Below are 27,939 nucleotides of genomic sequence, written 5' to 3' on the forward strand. Positions count from 1 at the left end.
GCAGGAAATAAAACTCTGGGCCTCCTAGCAAGATGCAGGCTTGCTACCTCTAGACGATGGATCAGCATTTAAAATAATCCCCCTGTGAGTGGGGGCAGTGGAATAATAACCACAGTATCCCTGCCTGTCTTAGGAGGAAATTAAAAGGGGAACATTGGTTGACGACTGCAGAGCTCTTATCATATGAAACAATCTTCGTGTTTGGTCTGTATTGATATAGAATTACAATTACTATAGGTTAAGAAACAGTCCACCTAATCAATATAATATATTAATTCAATGTATACATAATCAGAAATTATATACTTGTATATATAATCACAAAACATGTATTGATTAGGTGGACTTTTTCTCAACCTAGTGTAATTATTACAGAGCCCTTAGCTGAGTTCCTGGCATTGCCTGGCATTGCTTCCACATACTTGTGCCAGGCTCCTCACTTTCATCTATCCTATCCAATCTCCCTTGATCAACTCTTGCTCTTTTCCAACCCCAGCAGTATTAGGTGTCGAGGCCTAACCATGCACTTCATGGCCCTTGTATTTCTTTGGTCAATATCTTCATCTTTATTTTTTCAATTGTTGGATCCCTACCACTTTTTCCCTCTTATTAGTGTTAATAGAGGACGGTTGTCCAGTTGTACTTCCTATTAAGACAATAATAATCACTATCACTACCAGCATTAGAAAAAATATCCCAAGGGAAAGTGTTTTAATATGCATATAGAATCTCTTAAAAGTCAAGCTCTTTGGATCAAAGGAGTCAGCACAGAGACTTTTGGTTCAGTGTCCAGAGTTTGATTTCTCGCCGGGTTAAGGATTTCAATCCCATCTAGTTAATTCCTCCGATTCAGGGACGGGGTGTTTGTACTGTATTTCTACCAATACATCCCCCTTCGTATACATATTATACTATCAATCACCACAGAAACACACTATAGTGGATACATCCCTCCATATAGGGTCGGTGAAAACAGAGCCTGTGCAAAAACTGTGTGACACAGTTTGCACCCACGTCCGAACAAGGTTGATGGAATAAGAAGAAGAAGTATCTCTTGCTTGGTACACTAGCCCTGAGAGTTAGCCAAATATAGCTGATAGGAAACTATTTCTGACAGAATAAAGCTGTATACTTAGAAAAAGAAAGTCCTATCATTATTGCACTTTACTAAGAACAGTCTCATAATGAGTCCCCACACTCATCATCTGGAGGCTCTGTTTTTATTTTCACTTCCACTTGACTTAGAAGATGACTGTAGTCCATTACATCATCCACATCTCCTGAATCACTGTCAGGATCAGATTTGATCTCCTTCTTGATTTTACTCAGCCGGCGAGAGACCATCTTAGTCCATCGATCCTGAAATGTGATAGAGAAGGCCACAACATGAATATGACGATGGTAGAGGAGACCAAGACATGAATATGACAATGGTAGAGGAGACCAAGACATGAATATGACAATGGTAGAGGAGACCAAGATAAGAATATGACAATGGTGGAGGAGGCCAAGATATGAATATGACAATGGTAGAGGAGACCAAGATATGAATGTAACAATGGTGGAGGAGGCCAAGATATGAATATGACAATGGTAGAGGAGACCAAGATATGAATATAACAATGGTAGAGGATACCAAGATGTGAATATAACAATGGTAGAGGAGACTAAGACATGAATATGACAATGGTAGAGGAGACCAAGATGTGAATATAACAATGGTAGAGGAGACCAAGATATGAATATAAGAAAGGTAGAGGAGACCAAGATATGAATATAACAATGGTGGAGGAGGCCAAGATATGAATATGACAATGGTAGAGGAGACCAAGATATGAATATAACAATGGTAGAGGATACCAAGATGTGAATATAACAATGGTAGAGGAGACTAAGACATGAATATGACAATGGTAGAGGAGACCAAGATGTGAATATAACAATGGTAGAGGAGACCAAGATATGAATATAAGAAAGGTAGAGGAGACCAAGATATGAATATAACAATGGTGGAGGAGGCCAAGATATGAATATGACAATGGAAGAGGAGACCAAGATATGAATATACAATGGTAGAGGAGTCCAAGATATGAATATAACAATGGTGGAGGAGGCCAAGATATGAATATGACAATGGAAGAGGAGACCAAGATATGAATATACAATGGTAGAGGAGACCAAGATATGAATATGACAATGGTAGAGGAGACCAAGATATGAATATAAGAAAGGTAGAGGAGACCAAGATATGAATATAACAATGGTGGAGGAGACCAAGATATGAATATAACAATGGTAGAGGAGACCAAGATATGAATATAACAATGGTAGAGGAGACCAAGATATGAATATGACAATGGAAGAGGAGACCAAGATATGAATATACAATGGTAGAGGAGACCAAGATATGAATATGACAATGGTAGAGGAGACCAAGATATGAATATGACAATGGAAGAGGAGACCAAGATATGAATATACAATGGTAGAGGAGACCAAGATATGAATATAACAATGATGGAGGAGACCTAGATATGAATATAACAATGGTAGAGGAGACCAAGATATGAATATAACAATGGTAGAGGAGACCAAGATATGAATATAACAATGGTAGAGGAGGCCAAGATATGAATATAACAATGGTAGAGGAGACCAAGATATGAATATAACAATGGTAGAGGAGACCAAGATATGAATATGACAATGGTAGAGGAGACCAAGATATGAATATAACAATGGTAGAGGAGACCAAGATATGAATATGACAATGGTAGAGGAGACCAAGATATGGACATGATAACAGTTGAGAGAGGGCAGAAAATGAATGTGAGAATGACAGGGAGAAGCCAAGAAGGAAAGTGACAAATGGATTGCAGTAAATTTCAAATATTATGGTATTAACTAAGCTGAATTGCACTTTGAAATAGCAATCACAGTCTAAAAAATAAAAGGCAAGCACAGTATGGGATAAGAAACTAGCTCATAGACTGAATATACAGAAAACAAAATTACAAGACATAATTAGAAAACTGTGTTGTATTTTCATGTTCATTCTTGTCTTCTCCTTTCCCACACTGACCTCTACTCATGTTTATCAATGATATATTCTTATTCATGTTTCTTTGTATGAATGCCTTAATTTATACTTGTTTGGTCCTTTTGTGTTTGTCGCATGTTCCTAGTCACTTATCACCTGTATTCATCTTTATCTTTTTTGTCTCTTCCCTTTTTCTGTGTTTTTGTGCCTTTATCTTATCCAATATTTCCTGCATTAAGTATGAAGATCTGTCAGTGAGTGTTAAAGCCTGCCATCATGTTGAAGCTGGGAAGCAGAAACAAGCTCATCAGGGGCTGATAAGAAACGGAGCTAACGAGGAGAGAGCCTATCTATTTGAAATTGTATGAAGTTATTTTCTATATATTCCTTAACATTACAAATGAGAATATCTAGCATGAAGCACCTTCTACTACTACCACAAAACGTTTTCATTCCTCCCCTGAAGGGGGAGGCGGGCCACTTAGACGGTTACACCGTCTCCCAGGCCGGGAGATTTGTTACGGTGAAGGAGATGTATGGAGAAGGTGGGGGGGGTTGGGCGGCCGTGGCCTACACTACAAACTGTCCCTGCATTCGCCTTAGTGCAGGAGAATGGAAAACCAACGGAAAACCATTCTCAGGACGGGTGGGGCCAGGCGTGAAGTCCGGCACTGTGCCCCAGGCCCGTCTCCCGAATGCAGGGGCGTAGAGCCACGGTAGAGCTGTGGCCACCTTTCCTCTGCTCTGTTGGCCGGTCAGAGTACAGAGCTGTTGGACCACGGACAAGCCGTGGCCTCTTAAGGGCCGAAACGCACTCTGCATCTACCGACCAAGCAACTTCTATCATGCAAGACCATGAGATCATTATACCTTTGATTTAAGAAGAGGAGAGACTGTAAAGGAAGCAAAAAGAAAATACATCAAAAGTCATCAACAAAGATGCAAAACCTGTGTGGGAAGAAAAAGAAATTTTGAAAGTATGGAAAGAATACTTCCAAAATCTATTTGAAGGACAAAATGAAACAAATGAACCCAAGGAAATAGATGAAGATAAATAACACCATTACAGTGGAAGGAATGAATAAACAATCAGATGAAATAGGAAGAGAAGATCTACAAATATTGGATGTAGAAAAAGCTGTATTAGAAATGAAAAATGGCAAAGCTCCTGGAATAGATGATATTACAGTGGAAATGATTAAAGCTGCAGGACCTATTGCAATGCAGTGGCTGTATAGAATAATGAAGATACTATGGACTGACGGAGAGATTCCTGACGTTTGGACAAGGACAATTATTGTACCTATTTTAAAAAAAGGTAATAAGGCACTTTGTGAGAACTACAGAGGAATAGCATTACTGTGTCATTGCGTGAAGATTTATGAAAAGATAATCTTACAAAAAATCAAGAACAAGATAGATTCACAGTTAAGAGAAGAACAATAAGGATTTAGACATGGAAGATCAACTATTGATGCCATGTTTACAGCTAAACAAATAGTAGAAAAGAAATGGGAATTTGGGAAAGACATCACAGTTGCATTCATAGATATACAAAAGGCTTATGACATGGTGAGAAGAGATATGGCATGGGCTGAATAGAATGGAATTGTCAAAAGAAATGCAATTCAGAATTAGAAACATGTATAACAAATATCTGAAATGTGTTATAATAGATGGCAAAAAATCAGAATGCTTTAGAACAGACAGAGGAGTTTGACAAGGAAGTGTACTTTCACCTGTGCTCTTTAATACAGTGATGGACAACATTATGTGGAGAGTTTGCCAAGGGTTAACAGCAAATGATATGAAAGTCATAGCATATGCAGATGATGTAATGATATGGGAAGAAAATGGACAAAAATTGGAAGAACAACTAAATACCTGGCAGAGGGCAAGTGAAGAAGCAGGCATGGAAATAAGTTTAATGAGAAGTGAGGTAATGAAAATCAGCAGAGAAAACAAAAAACTTAAGGATGTTAGGTGTAATGGAAAAATTCTTAAAGAAGTAGATGCTTTTAAAATACATAGGAAGTAAGATAACTGGGAAAGTAAACATCAAGGAAGAAATTTTGGAGAGGATAAGAAATTGCTCAAAATTTTATTACTGTGTATCAGACATAATAATAAATTTGAAAGTACCTACCAAAGCAAAAATTATGATATATAAATCATATTATTTGCCAATATTGACCTATGGATCAGAATTTTGGACTTGGACAAGAAAAGATCTGAGTAGATTACAAGTAACAGAGATGCGCTTTTATACGCCACAAAGGCAACTTGGAAATCCATCACTTCCATGTTCTCAAATAAAAAACTCTCCATCCAGCCAACCAGAAAGATAACCCAACCAGACAGGGCAGAAAAGAAATGCTTTGAGATATGCTGATGCACGAGATGCCATCTACCGGAATGGGTAATGTTTAGTAGTAGTAACAATTCATGATGGGATAGAGTAACAGTTCATAATTGATACAAGAGATCGCTAGGAACGCGACGTCTTCAGAACAGGCAAAAGTACCATAATATTATATGGTGCGGTTGAGCTTTCTGTGAGGGATCTTGGGTAAAACAAGGAGGGACAAGATAAGAAATGAAACTATACAAAACACGCTACAGATCAACCCTCTAAAAGAAACTATGGAGCAAAATAGGCTGAAATGGTTCAGCCACGTCAAAAGAATGGGACAAGAAAGATTACCAAGAAGAGCTCTGGAATGGACAGAATCTGGAAGAAGACCAATTGGAAGACCACGAACAAGATGGAGGGATGAGGTGGAGGATGATGTAAATTGGAGAGGACTATAGCGGCAGACAGTGATGAATAATAGAATGTAGGAAAAAAGAGAAGATTGGAAGAGGCTCTGTGAACGACTACATAAGCAAAAACGTATCAGGAAGAAGAGAAAAAGAGACTGTGAGTTTGTTTGTACGGAACATAATGGGTAATCTCAGAAACTACCAGACCGATTTTGACATTTCTTTCACCATCTGAAAGATAATATTATTCCACTGAACATAAGTTATATATGAAAGGGTTCCCACAAGAAATGTGACTGAAGAAAAAAAATGGCAGCAATAATAAATGTTTGTTGGTCTGTATTTTTTTCATGTAAAAAGTAATTGACTGATTGTGTTCAAATTTGACAAGATTATAGCTGGTACCTTTGGTTAACTTACAGGCTACTTACTGTTATGCTATCTTTCAAGTGTGGCAAACAGTGATAAAAAATGTGAATCAACTCAGAGGGAAACATATGCCTGGGACCCTTAAAATTGAATATGCTGCCTAAATGGTTAATCCTATAAACAATGGAGTGCACCAAGTGTACTTAAAATTTTATTTCTCAGAAAAAAGTTTAAATACGAGGGCAAGTCAATAAGTACCTGCAATCAATTTTTATAATTTGTTACGAAAAGAAGCCACACTTTTTATTGATATCATTTTTCAACATAGTCACTCTGCTTTTCAATGTATGTGGTCCATCATTTCACAAATTTTCTGATACCCTCTGCAAAAAAAATCTTGGTTGCGTAGCAAGCCACGCATGCACCGCTTCCTTCACCTGTTGATCGGAACTGAATCAACAGCCTCTTAGAGCATTTTTAAGTGGACCAAACAGATGGTAATCCGATGGGACGAGATGGGGACTGTATGTAGGATGCTCCAACACCTCGCCCGGATATTTCTTCATCCTTCATGCTCATACAGTCCCTTTTGAACTATTCCCTGTGGCAAAATATTGTCACCGTATTGTGCTGCATGTCTCCTATAAATTTCCGTTCCTTGTATACCCTCAGACCACTAAAAAACGGATTATGGAATGCTGTTCTTCCTTGGTGCAAACAGAGAGTGGTGCGGTCATCTTTATGTTGCAACAGCGCAAGCTGTACTGATTTGATAACACTGAAATCTACCACAGGCATGCCATCTAGTGGCTCATGAGCGCACAACACCATAGAGCCAACCTAAAGACAATTAAAGCAAAATTGCAGATACTTACTGACTTGTCTATGTATATTTTCCCCACATCTATTAGTTTTTGAAAAAAAAAGTGTTTCGGTGTTTTGTCGCATGCTTTATCCTTCGTTTCTTTGTCTTGGTTTCTTTCACGAAAAATCTACTTTATGGACCGTACTCAAATTTGGCAAGCATATACCTGGAACCTTTGGTTACGGTATAGGCTACTTATGATCCCATTGTATTTTAAGGGGTCCATGCAGGGAAAGAAAATGTAAAGCAAGTCATAGGAAAACGTACTCCTGAAACCCTTAAAAGTGAATACCCAGGAATTGTTTCTTCTTCTTCTTCTTCTTCTTCTTCTTCTTCTTCTTCTTCTTATTCTTCTTCTTCTTCTTCTTCTTCTTCTTCTTCTTCTTCTTCTTCTTCTTGTTGTTGTTGTTGTTGTTGTTGTTGTTGTTGTTGTTGTTGTTGTTGTTGTTGTTGTTGTTGTTGTTTACACTACTCTAAGTTACCATTGCCACTGGGATATTTCCCATCTGCGATGTATTTGTTAATAGCAATAAAAATAAATGATTAGTCCTATTATATAATGGAGTCAGTGACTGTACTTTTGTGACTGGCAAAGGGGTCTGCCATTACAATGAAAACTCTCCAGCCCAGACTTTATATGAGAAATGACGTATGGTGACCATCCAGTTGTGTTAAATGTGTAATGCTAAGAACCATCCAATTTAATAAAATCTTAGTGCACCCCCACTTAGAATTCTGTATACAATGTAGAATTCTATATTGAAGCACAGGTACATCATCTAGTGAGTTATAAAACTAAAAGCTGAATTTCCTATACAAACACAAAAATTATTGCTCAGTTGATTACCTTTATATTGTAGTGGAAAAGGTTATTATTTCCTCTTTCTTTCTGAATACTTTGGTGGATGTGCTCTCCCTGACAGTTGCAGTGCTTACAACATGATCTGCAACCCTTCCTCTGCCTAGAAAAGAACCACAGACAAAGAATTACCACCAATTAATATCAAGAAGTTTTATTTTTTTAGTAAAAATTTTTCTTTTAATAAATGGAATTGCCTTTGAATAGTGTTTTGGTTATTATTCTATTTCCATAACTTTAACAGTAAATAAGTGATTAGAAGTTTAAACAAAATGAATAAATATGTATATATAAACATATTATAATATCATTACAATAAAAATCACTCTCGGTTAAAACGAAGCTCCAACATTACAACATTGTGATAAAACCAGAATGCCTTTATGCAGCAGAATGTTTAAACAAACAAACAAACAAACAAACAAACAAACAAACAAACAAACAATAAATTTGAAGAATTAGAGAAAAAAGGAAAGGGTATACTAAGGAAGATACTTGGACCAAGAAAAGTTGGGAGTACTTGGAAGAGAAGAATTTATTTCTATGGTCACTTTGTCCAAACAAACCCAGAAAGACTGACAAATTTTTTAACCATTTTGATAAAAATTGCAAAACACAAATTAGTTTGTTCATTTAAGTGAAAAAAAAAAAAGGATTTAGCAGAAAGGAGGATTATGAAAACAGAAATTTAGACAGGCTTATATTTTGCAATAAGATTAGAAAGTACCAACAAAATCAAAGCTGGTGATGTTCAATCAGTACTTCACACCAATCTTAACCTATGGTATTGAAACCTGCACCCTCACTAAGAAAGACTCATCAAGGTTGCAGGCATCCGAGATGAAGTTCCTTAGGTCCACAATTTAAAAACCAAACTGGACAAGTTGAGGAATGATGTGGTTAGGAAGGAAGCTGGGATTGTTACATCATTGTTAGATCAGATCAGCATGTCCAGACTGAGGTGGTTTGGGCATGTAGTGAGGATGGAGCCAACAAGGACACCATATGTTGACTTGGAGCGACATGTAGCAGGGAAACAGATGGTGGGAAGACAAGAACCCAGTGGATGGACATCGTAAAGATGGTCATTGCAGATTGGGTAAGGACACTGGAGGACATCATTAACAACAGAACGTATCTCAATAAGACAGAATGGAAGAGGTTCACCAACAGTACTCGGGAAACTGGAACTGTAAAATGATGATGATTAGAAAGTTCAGGGGTTTCCATGAAAAAGACAGAAAGCGTGCAACTGTCTGGATGGATAAAAGAAGAAAAGAGCACAGGGAAAGGTTGAAGAAATACTGAAGAAACAAAAAATCAAGTAAGGAGACAAAATCATGATGAAGTTATTTTACTTGGTCCATAGATGGTCAAAACTGAAGAAAGAAGAAGAGGAAGATAATAAGCAGATTTCTCAAAAAAACCAAAAAGTTTGTTGTACAGTAAAACCTTGGATTATGAGCAACTTGGTCTGTGAGTGATTTGGAAGACAAGCAAATATCTTTAATGAATTCTAACTCGATAAAAGAGCAAAGATTTACATTACCAGTAGAACTGATCTGTTTGCGGAGTGTCTCCATGCCGCGCTCATATAGTCAACATTCATACAAGCGTATACCAGGTGTATGAATAAGTTTTTGCCAGTTGTTGTGGTAAAGAAAACACGTAATTTTCAAGGAAAATTCATTTTTTTGTTTATTCAAAATATTGGCCATCGACTTCTACGCACTTCACCCATCTTTCAGGTAAGTTATGAATACCGTGCCAGAAAAACTGCTTGTCTTTTGTAGCAAACCATTCATCAAGCCATTTTCCAACTTCCTCAAAATTGCTGAAGTGCTTCTCTACAAGCGCGTGCCCCATTGATGCGAAGAGGTGACAGTCAGAGTGCACCAGATCAGAGAAGTATGACGGGTGTGGAAGAATGTTCCATCCAAGCAATTTTGAGGTGTCTTTCACTGGTTTTGCTATGTGAGACAGCACATTGTCGTGTAACAAAATCACTTTGCCATGTCTTCTGGCCCATTCCAGTCATCTTTCGATCAATACATGATTTAAATTAATCATTTGTTGGCGATAGCATTGTGCATTAATGGTCACCATCCAGTAACATCTGCAATTGCTCACCTTCGCACTCTTGTGGTCTACCAGAGCATGCACTGCCTTTCACAACAAAATCACCACGTTTAAATTATCTAAACCATGTCTCACATGTTCTAATCGATGGAGCATGTTCACCATATGTCTCCACCAGCAAACAATGACTTTCCATAGCCTTTTTCTTCTGATTAAATAAGAAAAGCAATGCATGCCACAAATGTTCTTTTTCAGGCACAAACATCCACATGATTAGTGAACGATACAATACAGATAGTAAGAAACATGTTATGGGACAAAGATGTGCCAATGGAAGCAAAGGATACTATGTACAAGATGTATTACGTACCCATAACAACTTACGGAGCAGAAACTTGGACAATGACAAAGAAGGATGAGAGTCGAATACAGGCAGCCGAAATGAAGTTCTTGAGGAGTATGATACAGAAGAGTAGAAGAGACAAAATAAGGAATGAGAAAATCCAGGAAGAAATTGGAGTGGAAAAAATAAATGATAGAATAGAGAAGAGCCGACTAAGATGGTTTGGGCATATAAAGCGAATGAGCGACGAAAGAATGCCAAAAAAGGTGATGGAAATGCAAATCCAAGAAAGGAGAGGCTGTGGACGACCATGATTGAGATGGAAGGATACCATCCAATGCAGCATTATAGAAAGAAACCTGGACTGGGACACAGTGTTGGAGGAGGAGTGGTGGAAAGACCGAAGAAAGTGGAGAGGAACCATATTTGCCACTACCCGGCTACAGCTGGATAAAGGGAAATGATGATGATGATGATGATGACAATACAGATGCTAGTGTTTAGTGGACTCAACTTGTGTGTGTTGGTAGGTTAATGTCAGACGAACAAACTGACATATGTGTCAAATTAATACGCTGCATACTGTTCGCTGGCGCCATCTCTTAGTGAAACCGGAAAAGACTTATGCATACACCTGGTATGTACTCTGTATACTATAGCACTGTAATCACGGGCGCACAAAAAGTTACTTGTGTCAAAGTGTATCGACTGTTCTTTAGTGGCCTAACTTTACTACAGCAATGGGCTCCATGAATAAAAATGGTAAAGAGGAAGGCAGTAAGAAGAAGGATGGTGAAAGTTGGAAGGAAGATGTGGAAATCAAACTGAATTACTTAAAAATAAAAGCTAAAGAAATGGGTTTAAAGATATATAACAAAAAGACTAAGGAAGGGTGCATAAACCATCATAACAATTGTAGCTTGACTCTAGATGGAATGGATATAGAAAGGGTAGAGGAATTTTGCTACTTAGGGAAGCATGCTCAGCCAGGATGGAGATACTTTTAGAGATGTGGTGAGTTGTATAAATAAAGCCAAAGGAGCTTTTGCGCAGTTACAACCAATATGGAGATACCCTCACATTCACATATAAAAGAAGCTAAGAATGTTCAAATCAAAGGTTAAATCTGTTTACTGTATGGAAGTGAGACTTGGGAAGTGACCAAAAGCATTACCACAAGGATACAGAAATTTATAAATCATTGATTGAGGTACGTTATGAGAAACAAAGTCCTTTGGGAGGCTACAAGTCAAAGTCCCGTACAGCAACAGATAATGAGAAGAAAATGGAGATGGATTGGGCACATCCTGAGAGGACCACAAGAAAATATCACAAGGCAGGCATTGAGCTGGAATCCACAAAGTAGTCACAGGCAAGGCAGACCAAGGGTTACCTAGATGAGAACCATAGACAGAGAGATAGCTGGAGTCAACAAGACATGAAGAGAGGTGAAAGCATTGGTAGCAGACAGAACAAGCTGGAGACATTTTATTAAGGCTCTGTATTCCACCTAGGAATTAAAGGAAATAAATCAAAGAGTGGGAAATCAAAAAAGAAGACATTAAAGGAATTGAAACAGAGGATGGAATCTTAATCCAGAATATAGAAAACATCAGAGAAGAAATGGGAAGCTATTTCGACAAGTTGTTAAATGGCAATGAAGAAGAGAAGCATGAAAACAACGAACCTATCAAACATGGAGAAGAAGAAAGACCAATTACGTGGTCAGAAACAGAAAATGCCCTGAAGCTTATGAAAGGAAGAAAATCACCAGGAGTAGATGGATTTTCTGCAGATATAATCAAAGCAGCAGCATACAAGGTTTTCAGTGGTTACATCGAGCACTAGGAGTAATCTGGAGAGAAAATAAGATACCAGATGAATGGAAAAAAGGATTGATCATACCAGTATTCAAGAAAGGAAACAGAAGAAAGTATACAAAGTACAGAGGAATTACCCTGCTACCACACTACCTCAAGATATTGGAAAAGATCATAGCGAAGAGATTAGGAACAAGGATAGAACATCAGTTTGAAGAACAACACAGCTTCAGAGGCAACAGAGGAACAAGAAACCTAATTTTTGCCATTAGACAACTAATAGAAAAGTACTGGGAAAGAGGGAAAGATCTGATAGTAGTGTTCCTAGATACAGAAAAAGCCTATGATTGTGTTCCAAGGAGAAAAATATGGGAATGTCTGCATAAACTAGGGGCTCCAAGTTCTCTAATTTGTAAGAACCAATTGCTATATGAAAACTGTGAACATAGTGTACAAATAGGGAATGGTAGATCTGAATGGTTCCAAACAAAGAGAGGTGTACAACAAGGCAGTGCACTATCTCCACTACTTTTCCTTGCACTCATGGATGTAATCATTAAAGAAATGAATGCTGCAGAACCTGGAGATTTGAATGCATTAGTGTTTGCAGATGATGTTGCCATCTGGGGAGAAACAGAGCAAGAAGTAAAAGGGAATTAGTTTGCTGGGTCAACAAATTTAAGGAATATAAGTTAACTGTGAGTAAAAAAATAACAGTAGCAATGAAATTGAGTAGAACACCCAGCGAATGTGACCTCAAACTTCATGGAGAGAGAATTGAATGTGTCGAAAGCTTCAGCTATCTTGGAAGTATTGTATCGAACCAGGGGAGTGCTAAATTGGAAATCCAGAACAGAGTGACGAAAGGTTCCATGTTCTTCTATCAGGTACGAAATCTAGTGTGGGACAAAGCAGTTCCCGTAAAAGCCAAACAAACAATGTTCAAATGTTACCTCCTGCCAATCATGACATATGGGTTGGAGACCTGTGTGTTATTGAAAAGAGACAATAGCAAACTGCAAGCATGTGAAATGAAATTTTTACGATCTGCTAAGCAAAAAACAAGAAGAGACAGAATTAGAAATGAGTACATTAGAACTGACATGCAAGTGAACCGTACAATAGAAGAAAGACTATGCATTGCATGGTTGAAATGGTTTGGGCATGTACAAAGGATGGAAGAGACTAGAACCCCCAGACAATACTTGGAAATGGCAGTACCTGTGAGGAGACCTGTTGGACGTCCCAGAAGAAGGTAGCTGGACCAAATAAATGCAGACTTTATCGAGAAAGGAACAACACTGCAGGATGTGAAAGGAGAGGAACTCTATAATGACAGGAACCGATGGAGACATACTGTCCACAAGAGTCCTACCCGGTCCACTGGAAGAATACCCAGATGATAATGATGAAGTCAAAGTAAGTACGTCATGAAATATTTTAAAAGGACATAATTAAAGTTTTGCTTCATTCATTTCTGCAGATTAAACTGGTTTGCAAAAATAGGATGAGTAATAGGGTTTTTAAGTTACTTTTACTGAAAATAGTATGTAAAAATATGTAAAAGTGAAAAATTTAAGAAAATACCCTCTTCATCTACATACAACCCCATACTACCAATCACCATAGAAACATACAGTAGTAAATACATCCCTTCAGATAGGACTGACATTAGGAACGGCATCCAGCCATAAAACTGGGTCAAATCCTATGTTGGAAAGAAAAGAATAACAGAAGAAAGGGACAAGTGGAATGGAAGAATCGCTTCCCACTAATCTTTGGATTGCAAAACTAAGAAGAAGAATTTTTATTTTTTTGCTAGTTGCTTTACGTCGCATCGACACAGATAGGTCTTATGGCAACGATGGGACAGGAAATGGCTAGGAGTAGGAATGAAGCGGCCATGGCCTTAGTTAAGGTACAGCCCCAGCATTTGCCTGATGTGAAAATGGGAAACCACGGAAAACCATTTTCAGGGCTGCCGATAGTGGGGTTCAAACCTACTATCTCCCGAATACTGGATACTGGCCGCACTTAAGTAACTGCAGCTATCGAGCTCGGTGAAGAAGAAGAATTTTGATTACATACGAAATAGTTTACAAAAGTGTCATATTCTGGCTAACTGAAAAGCCCAGTGTTGTATTATAATTATTTGTTCTGTACTTAACATCTCTTCACTATGTACTATATGAATTGAACATGATGTAGTTGTACATTGAAAGTTTATTTCAGGTACAATGCAGTCGTGAAAATTAAATATTCACTGGCTAGCCTCACAGCGGGTGACTTGCGCGCACTCTACAGTGTGATGACAGTAGTAGCAGACCTATAGCTTAGATCCTTTCCAACAGAACAAATATGACCTAGGTCACCGTAGCTCAATTGGGAGCAATCAACGCAAAATCAGGATGTTGTGGGTTCAGATCCCACTGGTGTCTGGTTGCCATTTTTGTTCTATTCTTAATATCTCTTCAATATGTACTCTAGTATATGTAATGAACACAATCTAAATAGGATGAAAGTTTATTTTTATTACAGTGTTCTCCCTAGGACCTTTTTAATGCCATTTTCACAGACCGGCCGGCTAACATAACCTAAATAATATGTGCTAGTTACATAATATTAATACATATTTGAGTCATTAGATGTTCCAAATTAAAGTGTAAACACTGTAAAACTGTTTAAATCATATCTTCATTATTGTCAACATAATAGCATCAATTACATCAAAGTTTCACTGTTTAGCTTGATTATCATGTAGTGTCATGCACGAGCAGTGTATGTATTAGCATGGAATCGCATACAAGCACTCGATTCCGCCCGATGTTACAAACCCGTATGGCACTCCACAAGAACCGAGTGGTAAGCCCCGGTGTAACACAATTGTGAATGAGCAGTAGAACAACATGTCTTTTTTGTGATAACAATAACATAGTTCAATTTTGGCATTAATATTATTAATGGCCTGAGGGGACTAAATTGAAATTTTACAATATTAATTTTTTTGTTTTTTACACAGTATTCCCCTCCCGGATACTCATTCCTGCCACCAGCTGACAAAAGTTTCTGGGGAGAACACAGTATTATAATGTTGCTTCCTAACCCTAAAAGAATGAAACACTCGTTAACAAATCTTCTCTTTTAACAGAAGCCTGGACATCATTAATAATTGTTGTTCACAAATATTATGTGTAGGGGTGACAGTCATTTACACAGACAATGGTCAGCTCTTTCATCTAAATAACATCTCTCTCCCACAGAACTATCCTCCTGTCCATGGGGGCGGTAGAATAACACCCACAGTATGCCCTGTCTGTCGTAAGAGGTGACTAAATGTGGCCCCAGGGTCTCTCAACTTGGGAGGATAGGTGGGCAGGTTGATGACCACGGGGCCCTTACGAGTCCTGGCATTGCTTCCACTTACTTGTGCGAGGCTCCTCACTTTCATCTATCCTATCCAACCTCCCATTGTCAAGTCTTGTCCTTTTCTCACCCCGACAGTATTTCGTATAGAGGCCTAGACGTCTTTCATTTTCACGCCCTTGATGGCCTTTGTCTTCCTTTGGCTGATACCTTCATTTTTCAAAGTGTCAGACCACTTCAATTTTTTTCCCTCTGATTAGTGTTAACTTAACAGAAGATGTTTGCCTAGTTGTACTTCCTCTTAAACAATAATCACCACTACCACCACTAGGGAACTAGGTTATTATAAGAATATGAAGAGTGTGACATACTTATTGTGCTTCTTTGGTGAGTTTTGCCGATGGAAGTTCTTCATGTGCTTGTTGTAATCATTCTTGTCGATGTAAATGCAAGAACATGCATCACATCGTAAACAGTCTTCAAGACGGATTTTGGTTAATCCAGGGGTTTTTTTGGCTGCAAAACAAATACTGTATTAAGTAAAATAGAAAAGAAGAAGAACAATGTCTAGTATTAACTACAGTACTCAAAAATAAGTTTTGCATATCACGATTTTACATGTTATATGTCATTGTACCTCAAACATGTTTACAGTATGTGCTCTAGGTCAATGTCTGAGACACATAGTGACGCTAAACCCAGATTATGTTCTATATTTGTCTGAGAGGAATCATTTGTTGTGTTGGTTTAATATCAACACTGGTGTGTAGACAGTACATGTAGGACTGAGGTAAACAAGGCAAAAGTACCCATTTCTACTACTGACTGCATTCGAATTATGACATTGCTGCAAGAAGGATGGTGACTGTTCGTGTTGGAGTGAGTCAGTGTGATGTCTCCAGAGTTTGGAAAAAGTTCAGAGAGACATAAACAGTTGTTGACTGACCCTTAGTCTACCAGGATCTTCAGCAGGCCACTTGAGTGAATGTGTTAGATAAGACAGTGCGAGATTGGCTGCGTAACGGAAGACTGATAACAAGGATGCCTGTGCCAAAAGCTCCCCTCAAACCACACTGAAAGACAGCTCATGAGTGATGGGAAACAACTCATAGTCCATGGCATCAGGAACAGTGGAAGCGTACCCTCTTTCCGGATGAGATCACCCATACAACACGAGCATTGCAGTCTGGAGACAATCAGGTGAGAGATGGAACAAGCCCTTCATCTTGAACACCTTCAACAGAAAGGGGGCTTTGTCATGTTTTGGGGTGGGATCTTATTTTGTCAATGTGCCCTTCTAACTCCTACCCAGAGTGACAGGATTGGTCTCGTATACAGAGACAACATCCTCCAATCTGTAATTACAGGATTTGTTGCCCCTGTGGGCAAGGGCTTTACACCAGTAGACGATAATGCTCGTGCCCATCAAGTCAAAGTAGTCGGTCAGTTCCATGAGACGCATATCATACAGGGAGTAATGTGGCTGGCATATTATGTGGATGAAATGTATTGAACATGCATGGCTTGAACTGGAGAGAGCAGTTGCCCACCATCCTAATCCTCATGCTAATATTCAGCAAATGAATGAAGCTGCTATCAAAGAGTGGGAAAATGTGAGTCAAAATAAGCTGAATTCTTTGGTGCCAGGCATATATCATTGTGTTCAATCATGCCTCAGGGCCCAAGGTGTCTATACGTGGTATTGATCTGCCCAACAATGAACTATAATTTTTTGTTCAGAATTCCACTTCGTGCTTTTGCATAGCTGGCATGTTGTTTTTCCTTTATATATAAAAACAAACTCCAAGGTGTTATAGCCCTGATGGGCTATCTCACCATTAGATAGGTCTTCAATTGTAATTGTGTAGGCTGAATGGACCTCGAACCAGCCCTCAAAAAATCCCTGTCCTGGCCGAGAATTGAATCTGAGTCCTCCATGTGAGAGTCAGTCACAGTAGGCTACCCCTAGACCAAGGGGCCAGATATTTTTTTGTATAACCCTTCATAACGTAGGGCTAACTGGCTGAGGCGGTAAAGGCGTGCTCGGTTCGCCCGGAAGGACGTGGGTTCGAATCACCATCAGGAAGTCATAAAATTTAAGACACGAGATTTCCATTTCCGGAGGGGCATATGGCCCTGAGGTTCACTCAGCCTACGTCAAAAATAATTACCAGGTTAATTCCTGGGGGCAAAGGCGGCCAGGTGTAGAGCTAACCACTCTACCCCATCACGTGCCGAGGTTAACAATGGTGAAAGTCTTTTCCTTCCACTCCTCCAAGGGCCTTCATGGCCTGTACAGAGGTGATGTTGCTTTGCCTTCGCTTTGCTTCATAGTGTACAAACATATTTAGTTAAGAAGGAAGCCATACTTTCTAGTGTCGACTTAGTTAAATGTAACTTAAAAGGTTTTCAGTCTGTCAAACACACAAGTTAAATATAAGTGTTACATACCTGTAAAAAAACAAAGAAACAATTCTATTAAACCAGGAATAAAAATAAAAATACACACTTTGTTTAATAGTGTGGTTTTTTTTACAGGTATGTAACACTTATATTTAACTTGTGTGTTCAACAGATTGAAAAGCTTTTAAGTTTCATGTACATCCATAAACAAAGCAAGACAAAAAGTACACCAAGCTGGAATATGAAAAACTTTTATTTTTAAGCAGTGCATAATAAATAAGTTTAGATTGATCTTTTCATGGCCCAGAGTAATAGAGAGAATATCTTTTGGGTTTTTACCATGAGAAACAAACAATCTATACATTCTTCCTAAAGGTATCATGTCTATAATAAATACGAGGGGGTACCCACACAAAAATAACCAGAATAACATAGCTGTGGGTGAAGCTTGTGCAGTATTCATTTCTGCCGCTAGGCGTGTATAGCGCAACTCATTGCCAGTTCAGTGCCGTTTGTGTTGTCGACCTGGCTTGTTCTGTTCATCTGCAGTGATTGTTTTTGCTAGTGCTGTTTTGTTCTTGTTTCATTTTTTATGATGGCAGGTTTAAGTGAACAACATGCAAACCTTTAATTGGGAAGTTTTAAGAAGATTATACAACAGAGTTCATAAAAAAGACCTGATTTGTGGCAGACAGGAGACTGGTTTTTCCACCACGACAAAGCACATGCACACACAGCTATGGCATGGTTCCACTTCCCCATGCTTGACCTGGCTCTGTGCGAATTTTTCTTATATCCATGCATGAAAAGGGGGGTGAAAGGACACTGATTTGACAACATTGAAGAGGTCAAGAAAAAATGAGGGAGGAGTTGTCAGCCATTTCTAAAGATGACTACAAATGTTTTGAACAGTGGAAGCACCGGTGGGACAAATGTTTTAATTGTAATGGAGAGTATTTTGAAAAAATTTGTACAAAATTTGAAAATATATAGCTTTTAAAAAATAATTCCTTTTTTTGGGGGGTAGCCCCTCACATACTAAATTGTTGTGGTGGTAATGAGACCAAATTACATTAATCATGTTCATTTATAATGGATCTTCACTATCTTCCTAGAATAGGTCTTGAACATCACTCTTGGTAAAATATTCCAATCTCTATTTCCTCCTCCTATTTGTCCTCTTGAATTCCAACTTTATATTATGATCTTTCCTACTTTTAAAAACTCCATTCACTTTTATTCATCTACTAATGTCATTCCACACAATGTCCCCACTGACAGCTTGGAACATACTGCTTTCACATCAAGAGATGTCAAATAGTAACCATGCAGAAAAAACCAAAGACTCTTTAAATAATTAGACCTTTCATTCATCTTGTCAAAGAAAAGTTGCTTTTAATGTGAGTGGTTAATTCTTTTACTTAAGTAATCTGTGTTTTTTGTCCTTATTTTAATTGTAAATCAAGATCACAGCTGAAGATGTTTTCTATTAAAAACAAAACATGTACCGACTAATTTTAAAATAAATTAATGTTATTCATCTAAGAAAAAATTATGGTTTTAAAGTGGCAGAAAGGCGGAGCTTCTCAAACTTACAAGCTGGAATTTGTTATATTCCACCACGGGATGATATGGATGCTGATTCCCACAGGGAACTAACGGACCAACTATACTGGTATTATCCAGGGGCGGTGTGTGGCATTGTTGCAGGGTTGCACAACTCCCAATAATTTTGCGCTTCATTTGTCATGTTTTCTTCTAATGTTTTAGTTTAATAAACCTAACATATATTCGAAAGCATGTTAAAATCAGCCATCTTCGGTAGTTCGCTGTACTAATGCTTCGTAACGGACCAAGAAACGCTGCTGGCTTCGAATCAAACTTAGGGGGTTTGCTTTCCTACGGCAACTCCCCAATGGACAGCGCGGCGCAATGTACCTCAGCAGGGACGAGCCTAAGCCTGTATAGCATCAGGTAGCATGCTCGCCAGTATCGGTCTCAGGGAGTTGCACGAGACTAGCAAGTACCCTACCGAAAAACAGTTCCAAATGTCTCCGTTAGATTGCGCCACTCTGCGGAGATTACTTCATTCCTACTTCCTCTCCTCTCGGAAAGGTAATTCATTTCTTTTTTTTTTTTTTTTTTTACAAATTTCATTTACGTTGCACCGACGCAGATAGATCCTACGACGGCGATGGGATAGGAAAGGGCTAGAAGTTGCAAGGAAGCGACCATGGCTTTAATTCAGGCACAGCCACAACATTTTTCTGGTGTGAAAATGGGAAACCGCGGAAAACCATTTTCAGGGCTTCCGACAGTGGTGTTCGAACACACTATACCCGAATGCAAGCTCACAGCTACGCGACCCTAACCGCACGGCCAACTTGCTGGGCAATTTATTTTCCACGCTATATCAGACCACCCACAATATTACCAACATCTTGCTTCAATGAAAAACAGGATGGCAAATTGTCAAGTGAGGCACAAATAACTGTGCCAGGCTGAGTGGTTCAGACGGTTGAGGCGCTGTCCTCCTGACCCCAACGTGGCGATCCTGGCTCAGTCCGGTGATATTTGAAGGTGTTCAAATACGTCAGCCTCGTGTCAGTAGATTTACTGGCATGTAAAAGAACTCCGGCACCTCGGTGTCTCCGAAAACCGTAAAATATCGTTAGTGGGACGTAAAGCAAATAACATTATTATCAAGAGTAACTGTAGTTACAGTGTATAATTGGCCTCTTATTTCCTGGGTTGTAATTGCCAGATATATTACAGTTTTAGTAGGAATGTAGTTCATTACTTAACGATAATAGAGTTTTTTGTTCTTTCTCTAAGCTACAAAAATGTGACACTGAAAATGTTGGTGCAACACCCAGCTTCAGATACCACCAGCCACCACTGGTATTATCCTTGTTTTCTTTCGATCTTCTCCCTTTCTTGACTCGAGTAACCCCGGTGAGGATCCCATACACTAGAACCATACTCTGACTGGGATCTTATTGGTGACTTACATGCCTTCTCTTTTACATCCTTACTAAAACCCTTAAATACCCTCATAACCGTATATAGAGATCTGTAATCCTTATTTACAAACTCATTTATGTGCTTACCCCAATAAATGTCATTCCATATATGAACAACTACTGTAGATAATTACAGTGGTCCCCATGAGGTACTTTAATCCCATCAACACGGAGAGGACTTTTCCCCTTGGTGTATGCATAAGTCTTTTTTGGTTTCACTAAGAGATTGCGCCAGCGAACAGTATGCATCATATGAATTTGACACATACGCCAGTTCGTTCGTCTGACATTAACCTACTAACACACACAAGTTGAGTTCGCCAAACACTAGCATCTGTGTTGTATCGTTTAGTGATCATGTAGATGTTTGGGCCTGAAAAAGAACATTTGTGGCACACATTGCTTTTCTTATTTAATCACAAGAAAAAGGCTGTTGAAAGTCATTGTTTGCTGGTAGAAACATATGGTGAACAAGCTCCAACGATTAGGACATGTAAGACATAGTTTTGACAATTTAAATGTGGTAATTTCAATGTGAAAGACCAGAGTGGTATTGTGTATTATGAAATCTTGAAGTCTGGCAAAACCGTTAATGCACAACGTTATCACCAACAAATGATTAATTTAAATCACACATTGATCAAAAGATGACCAGAATGGGCCAGAAGATATGGCAAGCTGATTTTGGTACACAACAATGTGCCATCTCACACAGCAAAGTCAGTGAAAGACACCTTGAAATTGCTTGGATGCGACATCCTTCCGCACCCGCCGTACTGCCCCGACCTGGCGCCATCTATCACTTCTTCGCATCAATGGGGGTCTTCTTCTCTCGGTGCCTATCCGTTTCGGATGTTGGCGATCATGATGGCTATTTTCGTCCTGTTTGTGGCAGCGCGGAACAGTTCAACTGATGACATATTGCACCAGCCTCTAAGATTGTCAAGCCAAGATATTCGTCTTCTTCCAGGACCTCTTTTGCTGTTGATTTTCCCCTGGAGTATTTTTTGGAGTAGGTTGTATCTATCTGTGTTGTGCATTATATGCCCCAGATACTGCAGCTGTCGGCATTTCACTATCTTGATCAATTGAGGTGTTATGTTCATCCTTCTCATTACTTCCACGTTTGTCATTCTCTGGGTCCAAGATATTCTCAGGATCCGCCTATAAAGCCATGTTTCAAAGGCCTCCAGCTTCTTCTCTGTGCTTTTATTTAAGGTCCATGTCTCTACACCATATAAAAGAACAGAAAATACATAACAGTGCAGAAGTCTGATTTTAGTCCCTAAAGTTAGATTGTGGCTTTTAAACACATTACTCATTTTCTGGAACACACTTTTTGCTTTTCCAATGTGTACCTTGACTTCTTGTGAGCAATCCCAGTCTTCACTTATTATGGGGTACGCACTCGCAAATCAGCACTTCATCAATTTCGAGGAAGTTGGAAAATGGCTTGATGAATGGTTTGCCGCAAAAGACGAGCAGTTTTTCTCGCATGGTATCCATAACTTACCTGAAAGATGGGCGAAGTGTGTAGAAATCGATGGCCAATATTTTAAATAAACAAAAACTGAATTTCCCTTGAAAAATACATGTTTTCTTTACCACAAAAACTGGCAAAAATGTATGCATACACCTGGTACAATCTCACTTTTCACCTTGTTTACCATTATGCTATTGGCTGCTATCCATCTCACTAGACTGTCAAGGATTTTTGAGATAAATTGGGGCAAATATTCTTTTATAGGAAGAGGAATTAGGGATTGAAATAATTTATCAAAGAAATGTTCCATAATTTTCCCAAGTTCCTTGAAATCATTTAAGGAAAGACTAGGTAAACCACAGACAGAGAATCTACCACCTGGTGACAGACCTAAATGCAGGTCACTGATGATTAATTGACTGACAATCGTGTTAATTTATTTCTTACTATATATGGTATAACGCCAACGGCCGTAGCCGTGTTGAAACACCGGATCCCGTGAGATCTCCAAAGTTAAGCAACATTGGGCGTGGTCAGGAGATGGATGGGTTGCCACGCGCTGTTGGTGGGGGGTAAGGGAATGGAGGAGCGGAAAGGAACTGGCCACCCTACCGCACGTAAACTCCTGCTCAGGAACACCTCTGCGGAGGTTCGGACCTGCCTTCGGGCAGAATAACCCTTTAATATGGTATAACATCATCCAGAAAAGCCTTATCTGTGATTTACCTGAATCACACGTTCAGTCGGCTGGCAACTTCCCTGTTCAGTATCTATCTTTATGCATAAACTGGAAATGCAAGACATAATAGACTTATGATATACAAAACCTTCAAAAACCTCTGTTTTTGAACACTCAACTGTTAAACAAAATACAAATATATTCTTTACTGTAGGCCTACCTGTTAGAATAGACGATGACATCTTCAGAGCTGGCGGCTTACAGTTTTCTGAAGGCTTATTGCTGACTACGAGACTAGTTTTCACAGTTACATCTTTGGAATTGTTATCTAGCTGATTGCTATCACACAGGGGCAATGACTGGGGTGGCGACACTGTCACCTGCTGCTGCTGCTCAGAATCATGCACCCGCAAGTGTAGTTGTAGGATGTGTTGATTTCCAAAATGTTTCTCACATTTTGGACATAAATATCTTTCTGTAAAATTTGGAAAACATTTTTGTTACAAATCATTCTGTAACTAGAATTAAAGTGATCTTGGAAATAAGAAGAAGAGAAAGAAGAGTGATGATGATGATGATGATGATGATGATGATGATGATGATGATGATGATGATGATGATGATGATGTTGATAGATGTGAAGCTCCCACAGTCTGTTAAACTAAATTACTGTTAAGTTATTTTTCCTGGGTTGGACCATGCTGTTGTTTTCAGAGTTAGGAATTTAGTAAAAAAATAAAAATAAAAATAAAAATAAAAAAGGAATTCAAATTACTTGTAACAAATATTTTTTTAAAGTTATTAATGCCTGTAATTGTTCCTTCCCCAAAATGTAATGTTTATTCATAGTTTACTTCCTGAAATAAAATGTTAACCCACCTAGTGGTCATGATTGTTGAGGTGTCAAGTCTATATAGCAAGGCTTCTCAAACACCCAAAATATGAGTACAAACGGAGGTACAGAGATTCTGTGCACCGTGCATCGGACCGACTCGGCTCCGTTCGGACCAGCGTTTTGTCTCGGGCCGACTCGATTAAGCTTAGCTAAGATCGGCTCAACTCTGCTCGGGTGGTGGGGCACTGCAGAACAAGCGAGGAAGGGAGTGAGCAAGATAGGTGTAAGGAAAGAGAGAGACAGAGCTATTGCTCAAAAGCGAGGAGTGGGGAGTCTGCACTCCGTCCAACCTAGCAATGTCATCTTTTGCACCTTGCGCCGCACAATGCACCGGTGCATGCACTCGGAGAGTCCCTGCTATATGGTCTGACACCATGGTTAGCCTGTTCAAGTCCCATTGGTCGAAAAAATTTCACCATCAGAATGTTGGCCGGCAGGTTGTGGTATATAATATCTAATCACCAGATTGCGTGCCAAAAGCTTGGATTCAGTTCCAAACTTCTCTGCAGTGTTCATATGGATTGAAAGCATATGACACTGTTGATGGTGGTTCGTCCACCGGATGGAGACGTTACGCCTTGTTGCTATTCAACGGGAGTAGGCTAAGTGCCAGAACCAGAGTTCACCCTCTTCTTTCCTGCTATCATGTATCATGTTGTTCATTTCATCTCATAAAATCCTCTGATACGGTTGACGTCAGGAAGGGCATCCAGTCGTAAAAACTCGCTATGAAGATTCATCTCACTTCATACCCAACCCCGTAGAGCAATGGGACAAGGATTGAACCACACATAGGCCTACAGTCATTATTTAGGTGATCGGGACTACTTTTTGATTACGATTGTATTAGTGGATTGCCTGAATAATATCTAGCTGTACTATCGCCAGTTAGTTCGTTGCCATGATGACGGATTAAAAACTGTTCATGTCAACGATGCTCGCTGTTGATAGACTTTGCAGAAAATATCTCCCTTTTATAGCTTGTATGGTAGAAATATAGAGGAGCTTGTCGAGATAATGGATTGTGTAGAACAGGAAAGTCACAATCTTGGCATGGAAATTAATTGGAGCAAGACAAAACGAATTATTATCAACAAAGGTGCAGAAATTCAGCTGCCACAGCACCGGAACAATCTCCAAAGAGTGTGTCAGTTTCCTTATCTTGGTTAAATAATCAAGGATACAAGTAGCTGCGATAAAGAAATCAAATGTTGCATCATTCTAGAACGTTCAGCTATGGCAAAATTAAAGAAGATCTGGCAAGATAGAGCAATATCTATGAACACAAAGAAAAATTAGTACATTCGCTTGTGTTCTCGTTCCTCCTGTACGGATGCGAAACTTGGACCATAAAAGCTAAAGACAGGAACTGAATCAACTCCTTTGAAATGTGGTGTTGGAGAAGGATGTTGCGAATAGCGTGGACAGCCAGGTGAATAAATGATTCTGCCATCCAGGAAATTGGAATACCAGAAAGTCTATGCCAAGTTGTGTACCAGAGAATCCTGCAATTCTTTGGTCACAGTATGAGAAGAGAGGATGAGAACCTGGAGAAAGTAACTGTCCAAGGAAAAGTTTCCGGCACAAGGTCACAAGGACGGGTCGCAAAAAGATGGGTTGATCAAGTAAGAGATATCATGGACTTACCGTGGAGAATTTCTGTCCGGAAAATCGTAAGTTCATACAGAATGGCAACAGTTTATAAAAGAAACAACAAAGTCCTAGGGTCACGATACACAGTCACGAGTGGAATGACTGCAGAGAGAGAGAAATGTACCGGGTACTGGTAGGCCTAAAACAGATTGGAAGCTACCGGTATCGTTGCTACAATTTTTGCTATGTGCACTCAATCGCACAAAAATTGGCCGTCGCAGAAGAAATAAGATTACCATATTTATGGTATGCAGGTGTTAAGGATTCCAATTTTTATTTCTTTGGCCACCGGCTATTCATAGTTTAAGAATATTTTCGCGTTTCGAGAATGTATAAAATTAGGTATTTCTTTGCCGCATAATTTTTGTAGAGAGTACAATTCTTCTTTCTGTGTGTGAGTAAATAAGCCTTCATCAACTAGCTCTGCTTCCCCCTCTCCTCCTCCCCTCTCTCCCACTTTGTGGAGAAAATATTCCTAATTATTTCTTTTATTTTCTTTAATTATTAATAAAATCATTAGCGGAAATACGCACAAAATGTCGTTCGTCGCGGCTAACCGATTTGTACAGCGCCACAGCAAATAGTGGAGACTTTTTCATGCGGTGTGAGGAAGGGTAGCAGGGGTATTTTTTTTTTCAAAGTTCATGGACACTGAGGAATGAAAATGAAGTGAAATGAAATTGCGTGTCCGAGGACAAGTTCGGATCGCCAGATGCAGGTCTTTTGATTTGATTCCCGCAGGCTACCTGCGTGTCGTGATGAGGATGAAATGATGATGGACGCCACTTACACCCAGCCCTCGTGCCAGAAGAATTAACCAATTATGGTTAAAATTCCCGACCCCTGCCGGGAATCGAACCCGGGGCCCCTGTGACCAAAGGCCAGCACGCTAACCATTTAGCCATGGAGCCCCACATCAAAAACATGTAACCTGTAAAAAAAATGTAGGCCTGCAGCAATCCGGCTATCTCTGAACTCAAATACGTTTCGAGAAATAATAATATTAATAATAATAATCTTTCTTTCTTAATCTGTTTAGCCCCCAGGGTTGGTTTTTCCCTCGGACTCTGCGAGGGATCCCACTTCTATCGCTTCAAGGGCAGTGTCCTGGAGCGTGAGACTTTGGGTCGGGGGATACAACTGGCAAGGAGGTCCAGTACCTCGCCCAGGCGGCCTCACCTGCTATGCTGAACAGGGGCCTTGTGGGGAATGGGAAGATTGGAAGGGATGGACAAAGACGAGGGAAGGAAGCGGCCGTGGCCTTTAGTTACCATCCCGGCTTATATAAAACTGATAAAACAAAAATAAAAATATTTCGAAGAAGAAAAAGAAATTTACTACAGCCAACACGTGAGACTGGATACGAACTGAAGGTCCTACATATCGTGGAAAATTCAGACTAAGATCATTGGTTTATCTAAGAGCATGCGTTACGTGCTTTGAGCAAATGTCAAGTTTAAAAACAAAAGAAAGAGCAGACTTGCGCCTAAAGGATCCTTACCCTTGACTTTGTGGCAGGTTTTCTGTTCGTGTGTATCTCTCTCATTCTCATTCACAAATTGCTGTTTACATTGCACACATTCAAAGACTAGATTGGAGTTAGTTCCACTTCCGATTGCCATCTCTTCCGCATCTAAAAGTTAAACAAAAGCTACATTTAAGCGAGTACAAGTAAATCAAAGCACAAGTTGTGGTGTTTCCATTCATATTGTTGTACTACACAAAGGACACAATTAAAGGGCTCGAGAATACTGCCCTATGATTTGTTGCCGCTTATCAAATGAGAGTTCTCTTACAAAGACTTGCACCCTATCAGAAAGCATGGTCACCCCACCACAACACACCACGCTTCTCCGTAACTAAGCAACCAAGAACTCGCGTCGCTTTCCAAAGGGACAAATCAATAATCTTATGCTAGCATTCGAAACGTAGTTTAAACATAAATAAGAAGAAACTTTGCTTTGTAATACTTACGTGAAATCAGCTGCAAACTTCAGTCACTCGCATGCCACATTTCAATCTCTCTTACCCCTGCGGTTTCTGTGATCCTGCTCAGCAAAACAAATGCTTGCCTATTTTTAGACCCCCACTGCCATATCGTATTTCGCTCTCGTTCCTAAAATGTCCAGATGTTTTTAAGAGAACAGTGTATGTTAAGAAGCCATGTACTAGCAACTAATGTAAAATGTAATAATGTATTAATGTTGTTAATGAGACACTGTACCTCTTTTCACACGAACTTTCTTCATGTCTGTCTATTTTAGAATCGGAACCGGCGTGCGTAAAGAAGCGTACTTGCTTG

At 39.3% G+C, this 27,939-nt stretch overlaps 1 protein-coding gene across 1 annotated transcript; it reads right to left on the minus strand.

Annotated features, from left to right (window-relative positions):
• Positions 1-351: 351 nt before the first annotated feature.
• Positions 352-27,939, minus strand: LOC136882134 (zinc finger protein 423). Its single transcript, XM_067154667.2, has 7 exons — positions 27,862-27,939; positions 27,612-27,753; positions 27,139-27,270; positions 23,310-23,564; positions 15,873-16,017; positions 7,885-7,999; positions 352-1,359 (listed from the first exon to the last, which is right to left on the minus strand). Exons 3-7 carry the CDS (start codon positions 27,257-27,259, stop codon positions 1,180-1,182), a joined length of 816 nt encoding a protein of 271 aa, XP_067010768.1. The 5' UTR covers positions 27,260-27,270; positions 27,612-27,753; positions 27,862-27,939; the 3' UTR covers positions 352-1,179.

This window comes from Anabrus simplex, chromosome 10, assembly GCF_040414725.1.
Source record: "Anabrus simplex isolate iqAnaSimp1 chromosome 10, ASM4041472v1, whole genome shotgun sequence".
NCBI classification, from domain to species: domain Eukaryota; kingdom Metazoa; phylum Arthropoda; class Insecta; order Orthoptera; family Tettigoniidae; genus Anabrus; species Anabrus simplex.

What these genes read in the sequence shown, in the direction of transcription:
- LOC136882134 (XM_067154667.2), bottom strand. Translation starts at nt 27,259, where the DNA reads ATGGCAATCGGAAGTGGAACTAACTCCAATCTAGTCTTTGAATGTGTG. An exon ending in GTCATCGTCTATTCTAACAG is followed by an intron (nt 16,018 to 23,309) that starts GTAGGCCTACAG and finishes TTTGTTTTGCAG; the next exon opens with CCAAAAAAACCCCTGGATTA. An exon ending in TTTTCCACTACAATATAAAG is followed by an intron (nt 1,360 to 7,884) that starts GTAATCAACTGA and finishes ATCACATTTCAG; the next exon opens with GATCGATGGACTAAGATGGT.